This window comes from Notolabrus celidotus, chromosome 9, assembly GCF_009762535.1.
Source record: "Notolabrus celidotus isolate fNotCel1 chromosome 9, fNotCel1.pri, whole genome shotgun sequence".
Classification (NCBI taxonomy): Eukaryota; Metazoa; Chordata; class Actinopteri; order Labriformes; family Labridae; genus Notolabrus; species Notolabrus celidotus.
The window spans coordinates 28,238,958-28,250,961 of NC_048280.1; the positions used below are offsets into that span (position 1 = coordinate 28,238,958).

Consider the following 12,004-nt stretch of genomic DNA (forward strand, 5'->3'; position numbering starts at 1 on the left):
CCCGGACCCTGTTTGTGTTACACATAAGAGTAACTGACTAGTCAGCCACAACATTGGTAAAAAAAAGGGATTTCTTGTTTACAGGATGGTTAATGAAAGAGCATTACAATGAGGGTGATAAATCTGTGATTGGACATTATTCAAACTGTGAGCTGATTTCAGAGTTTCCCCTTTGACAGGCTGCCCCTGTTGAAATTAATTAAAGTGCTCTCTCTCCTACTACAGCGTGTGCTGGACAGAAACACTGCGCTGTCCCTCGCCCTGCAGGAGCTGATCACTCTCAGGTTTAATGAAAATGAGGCCGTCAGCTCTGAGCAGTCTGACCTGTGAAAGTAGGGGAGTTCTCTTCAAATTTGTCACTGATATTAAGCTGCTTTATAATGACGGTTTTGGTTACAGATTTCCCTGTCCATAGCTATTGTTTGTTTGTGTTGGTCTTGTGTAGCTTCACAGTCAGAACGATATGTCCTGTAATTCCAATTTACTGAATTTGGCCATCTTTATTTTTCCTTTTGGGTTTTGTTACCTACATCTCCCTCAGATATTTTGATGGGAGAGGAGAGTAACTAAAAGTGTATTACTTGGTAACATTCCCCGCTCTGTAAATGTTCCCGTGAAGGCGCATGGTAAGACCTGGCACAGCTGCCACTGTTCCCAGTCAGGCTCGGTGCACAAAGTGTAACTCTGTGTGAAAGAGTCAGTCACAACAAAGTCTGATGTAAGAAATTAGACCAAATTAGTTGACACCCAGTTGGTACACATGGTCCTTTGACTGTATGGAGCTAGCTTCAAGTGGACACTTGAGCAACTGCAGTTTATTGCACTTGCGTGTTGGCTTTATCCAAGGTTACAGCTTGAGTCTATTTCTCAAAATTTAGTAGTTACTCTCTCTCTCTCTCTCTCTCTCTCTCTCTCTCTCTCTCTCTCTTTCTTTGATTCGACATTGGATAGAGGAGGAAAGGGAATGACATGGCAGGTCAGAATCAAATCCAGGCTGTCTCCTTCTAGGACTATAGCCTCTGTACATGGAGCTTTAACCTCCAGGCTTAACCTAGCTGTTCATTTTTCAACATCAAATATTTACTGATGTTTCAAAAAGGCTTCAGTCACCAAACTATGTGAGCGATTCTGACTTAAAAACTTTTGGTAAACATGAACTTTCTCTGAAGTGGATGTTCTCGAGCATCATTTTCTGCTTGTGGACTAAAATAAGCAGCGACAGTTATTCACAGACTATTTGACACCTGTCTGACCTGAGCTGCAGTCCTGTGGTGGAGTTGAGAGACAAATGTGAGGGAAGAATGTCTGTCCCGAGATGACTCACTTTGCCTTATGTAAGCATTGAAATAAGATTAAAAAAATGAACTTCTGCTGATATTTTTACTCATTTATTTTAACCTCAACCTGAGCAGAACTCAGAACATGAAACAGAACCTGACCTTCAGTTTGTTAAAACTAATGAGACCGAGGCTGCACTCTGCGTAAAGAAGGAAACAGGTGGGATTACTTGCTTGTGCTTGTTCTGTTGGAAACTACACCTCTGTTCATGTTGTGCACAGTGTTCTGTGAAAGAAGCAGCTCGATTTTTGTCTCTCAGAGACGTTCCTCAAATAGAAACGGGGAGCTGAAGCGTTCCTTGAGGACTGAGGTTGTCTGATCTTAGTGAAATCTCAGAACTTTCATACGACAGATTTGATGCTCCTCAGTCTTATGCAGCTGAAAATAAATACAGTATGATACTGACACTGTTTCATTCTTACCTTTAGACAAATCTCATTGGGTTGATGCAATTTATTTGAAAAATTGTTCAACATAAAATCGGTAAGAGAACAAGCTTGTCTTATAAGATCTCCTCAAACAAGAGTTTGCTGTAAACACAGCCTGAACAATGGATTCAGTGTTTTCAGATTTTCACCTTTTTCCAAATTCACTTCATGTCAAACAAACCGAGCAAGAAAGCAGTGAATCCACGCTTTTCAATACGAGTCAGGGGAGCAGCACATCGAAGAGACAGTTCAAAAACAAGAACACTTTCATCTGAGGAGACGGCTGCATCTCTGAGCCCCGTTCACTTAGAAAGATAGACTGTAACACAAAATCCATCCCTCCCAATATGGGCAACACTTCGCTTTTTCACAGGCTCCGTTTGGATAGCCCTCTGGAGCAGTGACATAGGAATTTTAAATGTCTTGTTGAGATGAATGAGGGAGGATTCTCCAGAGGAAGGTCTCTGAAAAAAGTAATTTGACAGTCTTCCCTCTTGTCTTGTTGCTTTCTTTAGGAGGACTTGTTCTAAGTTTAACTCTCTTCCACTATAAAACCAGCTGCTGCTTGGTAAATAATTCACCCTGTATCTCCTCTCAGACATAACAGGTTTGAGAGCTGCTGCTGGAGATGACTGACGATTGTTGCACACCAAGGCGGGTTACAGTGTTTTAAGAATAGTTCACTTTACATTGCCCTGGCTTGTATTCTAGAGGATGTATTACGCTGTTTGTCTGTGACAGGGTAATCCCCACGGGCTGCTGCTGCTGCTGTGGATATGTCCCAAATCCTCCAGTGATAGGAAGAAAAACCTCTGAACTCTCTGTGTGCGTCACGGTTGATGTTATATAGCACATGGTGTTTTTAGGAGAGGTGAATTTAATCCCCTGCCAAGGGTTTTTAGTGTGATTATGTGCTTGCTCTGTGGTGTGGGGCATCCCATGTGGTTTAAATATGTCACCTGTTATGTATTATCTGCTACAATGCCACATCTTTTGAACTTGACTCCAAGAAGTGGAGAGATTCTTGATGGCATTTACATATAAATAATGCAGTAATGTCTTTTACATCGACAATGGATGAATTTGCTGCCTATGATGAAATTAGATTCATTTAATTCGATAGGGGCAGTGCAATAAAACAAAGCTCTGATACAGAGCATGGCACTGATGTGCTGCACAGAGAGTTTAGGGCTTTTGCATATTTTCAACTCAAGTCCTTACCTGTGCCTTTACATATACAGTACAGTGTCATTAAATATACTGCACAGTGTTACAGAAAACCACTTATCGTACAGATATTTATTTATTTATTTATTGATGTATTTATTTATGTATTTGACATTTTAAGCAAGAAAGTCTCATTGAGATGAAAAATCTCTTTTACAAAATTGTCCAAGCAGACAAACAACACACAAAGATTACCAACAGATGCCAATGTATCTTGAATAACATAATAGAAAAGTTTAAGTCAAAGCATCTACCTAATGCATCTTGATCCTATCCTAATGCATGCAAAAACAATAAAAGGGACCATCTCTCTCAGACCAAAATTCCCCAGTATCTGTTCAAAGCCACAGGAGCAGCAAAATCTTTCTGAGACAACAAATTTACTCATTTTAAAAAGCACCCTGGGAACAGAAAGAAAAACTAAGTCTCAGCAGTGGGTCAGAGAGGGGAAACTGGAGCCTCCAGCATTTTTCAAATCAATGGAATGACATAAACAAGAGGGAAGCGACTTCAGAAAAGGCTTCTAAATAAGGACAAACCAGTGAGATAGTTCATGGGTAGAAAATGCAGGTCAGTTGACTTGAGCATACAGGCAGCATTGATGAGTTAGAGCCTTTGTAGTGAATCTCAAAGCTGCATGGTTAACAGTATCCAGAGAGAGAGAAGGCATTGAGAAGAGATGCACGCATATATAAATCATCACTGCAGTCAGTCTGCACATTGAGTAGAAGTAGCAAGTCTTTTTTGGCAGCAAAATGCCCACGTAACTTATTTCTTAAATAAATCCCCAGCCATAACTTCAATTTCTGAGTATGAAGCTTAAAAAGCAGAAAATCATGGCTGAAGAATCACAGGTATTTATAATAAGGTGTAGACTTGATCACATCATCCTGAGACGTCGTGATACAGTAGCTGTCAGGTTTAGTGGCTTTATCTTTGAGTTTGTGAACATCAGGAGTATTTGCCAAGGTTAGCCGTTTATTACTATTTCACGAGAGGTATAAAGAAATTTAAAAAAGTATAAAGAAGCAATAAAATGCATATCCTGTACAACAATACATAAGCTCTGTATAATTCAAAGTCCATGCGAGGACTTTTTGATTGATTGTAAAACAGACATGGGAACAAACTGGGACCACTGTATGACCAAAAAAAAGCTAACAAGACCATCAGCAAAGAGACCAACCATTTCTACGTTGTGATTTTTAATGCATACTGCTGTAAGAAGGGCAAATGATTGACAGCATGTTGAAGAAACAGCCTTTCAAATATTTACAATGAGTGATACAACTGACTGTTTATTCTTTGCCCACAGGGGGCGCCAAAATCCACATAAACCTAAAGTTCCTCATTCAAGCTTTAAAATACAAGCCAGCACTTGTAAAGAGATGTGTATGGTGAGGAAATGAACCTGCATAGCAATATCACGTAATTTTGCAGCTCACTTTGAGCACTAGTGACATTTTCTAGCATATTTACTCTCATTGTTTCACCTTTCTACTCTGCATAATTGCTCTCCACTCTTATCATTGTACAGTTTCAGCTGTAGGCAGCTGTTCTAAAACAGAAAATACACTTTACACAACCTTCTCAGCCCTAAAAATAATAGTCAAAACAGTTAGCACAAGCTGGTGAACAAAGTAGTGCTTTTATCAGGTAAAATGCTCAACCTTTTCCTCAGGAGTTCATGGAAAACAGAAGTAAAAGAAGAGTAAAGAATAGATTTAAATTCATTATGTTGACAGCTTGGCAGAATCCGATAAATTGTAATGTTACTCTTTGTCAGACAGCTTATTAAATCAATGCTTGTTAGCATTTTTGTGTTACCAGCTGTAAGACTGGTAATTTTCACTGTTTCTACTCCCTCATGTGGTGAAACAGTAGATGTTTCAGGTTAGAAATACACTGTTACAGTGAAATATAAACTAAAGTTATGGTGAATTCACATTTACATATTTCATGTGTTTTCTTGGTCGGTTATGTAGTAGGATAAACCCTGTTATGTAACTTACATGTACGCTGCTTCCTGCTTCTGGCTCATGTGGTCAGTAAAATGTAATCACATCAAAACCGAGCGGGTCAAGCCAACCTCAGGGCTCTGCAGATGCTCTCATCAGCTCATCCTGCTGAACGCACACAGGAAGCTGTGTAATGGAGTGTTAAAATGTGCACTTTTTATTTAACCTGGGAGTTTATTTTTCTTGAGAAGGATAGCAAGAGGCTTGTGAAACGTTTGAAAACAGCTCTGAATTCTACAGAGCTGAGGATGAGTCAGAGTTTATGGAGAACTGCCCTCCACCCCTCCCCCACCAACGCACAAATATCCCCCCAAATAACCGACATCACCACCTTCTCTTTACTAGATATGGCATTCACAGAAATGTGTTGCATCACTGGGTTTACATCATGTTTTTCTTAGAATGATTTTTCCATGGATGGTTTTTGTGCTGTCTTTCCTCAAAGGTTCTTGGCAATTGCTAGTGCAGAGCATCTGCTGCCATGAGCTGCAACTGCTAAAACTATTAATGTTACGCTTACTTGTATTATCATTAACGTTTTTTAGTTTTAATCTTAGAGATTTTATACTATAATGCTACAATTGCTATAATCAGTCTTTCCATATTGTCAGTGCACCAAATACAATTATCTTAAGTTTTCTTTTTAAATAAACTCAAGAAGAATTTAATTTGCTGCACTGGCAGCCATTTTTACTCATAACTAGATATACATTACGCTCCTTTGTTTTTGTTGATAAGATCTTGAAATAAGATGTTATACCTGGACTTGTCAGTTGAATGTGGTTTACGTTAAGTGTAATGTGGTTTTTGGATTTGAAATCAGACAAATGCATTCAATAAGATGAGTCTTTTTGCAATATCAACGCCTGTTGACTTAGATTGTAATAGTAATCACCTGTAATACAGAGATTTCCAAGATGTTATGACATTCACACACAAGGTTATAGAAAAGCCTGTGCATGCAAATCAAGCAGCCATGCACACATTTTTGTGAGCACGCCCACAGCATTCACCTGCAACATTTCTCTGCTCATGCAGGCAGTATTGCAGCCTGTGAGGAGTAATAAAAAGTTGAAAAAGCAAAACTACTCACAATTGAGCAGGCTAAATTTTTTGCGAGCAGGTAGGAGCTGAGCTTGGGGAAAACAAAGTGCTTGGTCTATTAGCAAGTGTACATGGCTTCTTGACTTGTGTGCACAGGCGTTTCTACATCTGTGCACCTGTATCTCATTTGTTCTCACCTGTTTTGGCACCTATTGTCTCTGTATGATCCCACTGTGTAACCTGGAAGGAGCTAAACAAGCACCCATCAATTATACTTATATTACCATAGCTATTATACTGTACGTGCTGATATAACATATTTTCTCTTATATTTTCAGCATTGAAGTCAGGAGTCTGTATCATTATCTGTTTCTCTTCTTGTTTGTCTGTCCCTCTTCTTTGCCTCTCTTTCTCTATCCATCTTTCTTAAACCATCCACTCAGGGCTGATGGTTTGAATTTTCTTAATGCATCTGGTTCTTCTTGAGGTTTCTGCCTGTAAAAGGAAGCTTTTTCTGTGCTACTGTCGCCACATTTTGGGAAGTAATAGCTCATAGTGGGTTAAGTTGGGTCTCTGTAAATAATATAACAAAGAGTAAGGTGTGCTGTTTTTGTAAAGTGTCCTGACATAACTTTTGTCATGACTTAGCCTGAGTTCATTTCAAGAGACAGTTGTTAGCTACACAGAGCAGCAGTTGGAGGGATTGGGAATTGAATAAACAGAAGTTGTTATGTAATATTCAGAGGACACGACTGACCTTTGGCCAAAGGATCTCTAGTCTGAATTGGCTCTATGAATTCCATGTCTACCTGTGGACTGATGTGAACATTTTGACTTGACTGATATTCAAACAGAACTTATCTGACAGAAATGCAAAAAGTGTGTACTTTGGACTGACAGGAGGCATCTGTGTTTGACTTTCTTTTGATTCTTGTGTCTAATGGTCTTCTATGCCACCACCTGTCCACAGAGCTGTCAAGAGTGGCAAAATAACGACACCTGTCTTAACTGAATGATGGACATTTCACCTGCTGTTGTGGAAATGCTTTGAAATTCTGATAGGAGTTAAATGTAGGTCACATGCCTCAGGTGCTGGTTGAATTACACATGTGGTGAATCTGTGCCGCTCACTTAAGCTGATTAAAAAACAGCGTATCTGTGTCAAATTTGTACGTGTGTGTGTGTGTGTGTTTGAAGAGGTATAATTGAGTCCTTGCAGCAGCTGTGCAGTTGTAACCTTATTGTTCATTTTAAGAGATGCCGATCTCAATCAATACCATGTCCTCTGTGTTTTATCAGTTGTTTGCAAGGTACAGTTTGCAGCAGAGTTAAAGGACTACAGCACCCTATTATTTTAAAGCAGTTATCTTGGGTGAAACTCAGTCTTGGATAGTGCAACTTTTTGTTGCTGTCGTTTGTGCCAGCAAAGTTTCAGAAGAACTGGGATGGATTTCCGAGTTGCTTTGGCATAAATGAGAACCAAGATATTTAATTAATGCACGTCCTTTAATCTTAATGTAATAGAACATTTAGTAAAGCTTCAACACAATCCCAGAGCAGATTTTAAAAAAAGCACAAAACTCATTTATTTATTTTTCTCCTTTCATCAACGCTGTGTGGCATCTAAGGTGAATGAATCCATGTTCATTTGTAAAATGTTAAAGCAAATTTTACTCAAAACAGTATAAAAAAAGGATAATTGGTACTTCCTATTTCTGTTTGTATCTGTTTTGCACTTTACAATGCTGTTAGTTACGTTGTGACAGGCTGGATGCAAAAGAAAGATTAAAACAATTCTTCCAGTTGACATCTGAAGATGAAGGAACACTTCCAGATCAACTCTGACCTGTATACAGTAAATAAATTAAACATATAACAGCCAGTGAGAGAGTGAGGAATCCCACCCAGGCTGACTGAGATGAATTTGTCGTCCCTGTTACTGATAGCATCACTGATGGACGACGAGGCAGACTGGCCAGAGCTCCCTAAAGCTTTTTATCTTGATGAACAATAGAGCAGGAAACAAGACAAACAGCTAGCAGTGTTAAACATATAGCTTTCATCAGTGATGTATTTGATGCTGATGAAGGCTGTAGGCATTCAGCCAGAACAGGCCGAGATGTACTCACAGATGCATCATTTGGAGAATAGTGGCTATTTTCCCTGTTTTGTACAAATCCCAGCCTTTCACGCCTCGCTTTATCTTTATTTTTCTGACACCTCCAGCTGCTATTTGAAACCAAAGAGCTGCCCGATTGATTGATAGCTCCCTCGCTACCTGCTTAGCTCCTTCAAAGCCGAAGAAAAGCAGCTAATGGCCCTCCAGGTAGTGATAGAGCTTATGACCTCCCGTTGAAATGTCTGGCTTTGAAATGAATTGAACATGTATTTGATGCTACTACACAGCAGTTTGATCTCAATGCATCACATGTGATGAGTAAATAGTCATCCTTGTTTTGCTTTATAAATCCACCACACGGTGCAGGTATTACAGGCTTTTACTGCAAATATCAAGGTTAGCTCACATGCCTTCAGTTCTGTATTGACAGGCTGACTCTGAGTTAGCGCTGACACTTTCTTTGTCTTCTTTCCTGGCAGATATCTGGGGATCACACGTCCTCTCACCTACCCCGCCAGGCAGAACGGTCAGCTGATGGCAAAGATGATCCTGGGAGTGTGGTTGGTGTCAGCATCCATCACCCTGCCACCTTTCTGCGGCTGGGCTAAAAACGTCCACACAGCCGGTGTGTGCCTCATTAGCCAAGACTTTGGCTACACCATCTATTCCACAGCTGTAGCCTTCTACATCCCTATGCTGGTCATGCTGGTCATGTACTACAAGATCTTCAAGGCAGCACGAAAGAGCGGCGCCAAGCACCGCTTCACTGACCTGGCGCGCCGTGAGCGCCTTGAAACAGTGGCTAATGAGGCGCTGCGGATGCAGGGCCTGAAACCGCCCGGTGTGGCGGAGGAGTGTGCCGCCCTGTCGCGCCTGTTGAGCCGTGAACGCAGAAACATCTCCATCTTCAAGCGGGAGCAGAAAGCTGCCACAACACTGGGGGTGATAGTGGGGGTCTTCGGTATTTGCTGGCTGCCATTTTTCATCCTGTCCACTGCCAGACCCTTTATCTGTGGGGTGGAGTGTAGCTGTGTGCCCATATGGCTGGAGCGCACGCTGCTCTGGTTAGGCTACGCTAACTCACTAATGAACCCCTTCATTTACGCCTTCTTCAACCGAGACCTGCGGTCCACTTATCGTGACCTTCTGCGCTGTCGTTATCGCAACATCAACCGCCGACTGTCTGCTGTGGGTGTGCACGAGGCTCTCAAAGTTTGAAGGGATACTGATATTGACTCTTTAGAATGAGGTACGGTGGCCCTGTGGTCGTTCACTTGGTGCTTAAGAGGCGATGTGTACACAGCAGGCCTAAAGATCTGACAAAAAACAACAGAACGGGAGTCTCTGTCGGTGGCTCTGTGGCCCCTCCGCTGATGACAGCACCATCACTCCGGTGTGTGTGACTCAGTCTTTCTATTTTGGGAAAGAAACCATAGAGCATACTTAATGGGCTACTCAAGTCGACACTGCTTTTGTGCAGATGCCACAATTCTGTCCTGGCTTTGGATTTATGACAGTATAATGTAGTGACAGAGGAAACGAAATGTAAACACAATCACTCATCCCCGGGCTTTCAAAGGGAAAAGAAGGAGAAAGGATTTCTGTGAAATAAAATGTGATGTTTGATGAGGAAAAATATTTGTTTTGTGCCACAATGTCATCCGAACATTGTAATTTTGAGCACATCAAAGATTCATTTCAAACAGAAAGTGAGCATTGAGGAGTGTTGTGCTTTATACAAGGATCATTCATCAGTCATATCCCTTTATCTGTAGTCATAGCTTTCAATTCAGTCCTTTCTCTAAATTTATCAGGAGCACCTTAAATGTTTCACTTCTGTTTAAAATGTGATGGTGCCAAGTGAGTGGACATGAGTAGTGTTTAGTGGTCAAATGCAGCATGAAGGGAAACTTTCCATTCATGAAATCTCAGTGTTTGTTGCCATAAGAAGAAAGTAGTTTGTTTAGCATCTGCATGAAACATATTTGTCTTACATGCCACTGTGTGCATAAGTCAGATGAGATTATGAGCAGTGTGGTCAAATTTCACTCTATTTTACACACACTTGAATTCCAAATGAACTCAATACTGTTTTATTCAGACACCATGATACTGTGGACTCCTTTTTTTCGTTCATTGGTTCAACTCCACGTTTAGCTGCTGCTCTTATTTTATATTATTTTATACAGCCAGCCAAACCTGCCTACCTTAGCAGTAACACGTAGAGATTTGACATTATTTTTAGATTGTTTGCTTCACTGAGTATCAACAGTGTTTCTATCTTCACCTCCCTCCTGACTTCACTCCACTATGAACTCTTTGGGGACCTTTATGAACCTGTGTCAAACGTCAGAATTCAAGCAGTGTGTGCTTTTTCTACCTCGATTTTGAGAACACTGTACATTTCCTCTTAACAGATGTACCGCTGTCTTGCATCATTTTGTAATTAACTGCTATTTTATATTGTGCAAGATCGACCCGTCTATAAATGCTCTGTGATTTCCATATTTGTTTGCTTTGTCAGTACCTCCTGAAACAAGCTGAGGAAGTGGCAAAGTGTTTCATCACTTTGTAAATAAAGACACTTGGTTAAAACGTCACTGTGGTGTACTTGCTACTGCTAATATTAGATGATTTACCTCTGTGTGCCAGCTGGGCAGAGGAGCACTTGTTCTTTAGCATCATGACATCTTTTTTTCCCTTAATCCACACAGGTTAATCCACACAGGTCTTCTTGCTTTCTAACCCCACAGAGCATTTCCTCATCAAAATACTGATTCTCACTCATACTCGTACAAAATCCATCATCCTTGCTGGCAGGAAAATAAAGACTCACATTAAGGCTTGCAGGAAGACTGTGAAACATTAATGGCGTTTCTGAAGAATTAGTTCCAAACCTGCTACGCTACAGTAAGGGTGCTGGAGATGAGATTGAAAACGATGATATAAAAAAGATGCCTTTCCCATGTCTGCTTGGAGCATAATCCTTTTTTCAGTGTCTGGGTGACAGCTGAGAAAATGTTCTGTAGAGACCTGAGGTTGAGGAAGAGTCTGACATTTGGGGAGTGTCCTCTATTGTGGTCAGAGGGTGTGAAGTCCAAATACTCAAACCATGAAGGAATAAGTGAAACTCAGTCAAGAAAACAGAAGATTACTGGATGAAGAAGTCAGGTGTTAAAGTGCTGATGTTTGTAATCATGTCAGGTAGTGCTCTGAAGCACAATATAAATCACCTGTTAAGATAATTGGGAAAATGATACTGGACAGTTGGACACTGACTTTACTTTACCAACATTTTACAGACACATTAGCAAATCCTGCGTTATGCCTTTGTGCTTCCATGTCGAACCTGCAACAACGTAATATTGGTATACTGTTGTGTCATTCCACATTGTGTTACAGTATAACGGACCCATGAGAGCTTAACCTACAGCAGAAGCTCTCAGACATGCACACACACACATGCATGCATGCACGCACGCGCGCACGCACGCACGCACGCACGCAGAGTGCTGTTCATTACCTTTTCATTGAAAACAGATTAAATATAGCACACTGACTGTACATAGAATGAACAAATTGACATCATTTCTGCCCATAAGGAGCTTTAAAGCCAAACGATGGACTCAATGGGCATGGACATAATGTGCTGGTGCAACCAAGGCATGCGCAGAAGTGACCTGGCTGGTAGAACCACAGGACTCTCACACCTTCTACCTAGCGGAAGCGGAGCACTCCTGTGCATGCAATAACCTTTTTTCATGTTTTAGTCATTATCCAGCCACTGGGCCATCATACTCAGCATACTCACTGGACTAACTTTAGAAGTC

At 40.8% G+C, this 12,004-nt stretch overlaps 1 protein-coding gene across 1 annotated transcript in view; it reads left to right on the forward strand.

Annotated features, from left to right (window-relative positions):
- The window catches only part of htr7c (5-hydroxytryptamine (serotonin) receptor 7c), a 31,646-nt gene extending 20,874 nt beyond the window's left edge, over positions 1-10,772 (forward strand). Inside the window, exon 2 of the mRNA XM_034691316.1 lies at positions 8,654-10,772. Within this exon, the coding sequence (XP_034547207.1) occupies positions 8,654-9,392 (739 nt within the window). The 3' untranslated portion in view covers positions 9,393-10,772. The remainder of the gene's footprint in view (positions 1-8,653) is intronic.
- Positions 10,773-12,004: the final 1,232 nt, after the last annotated feature.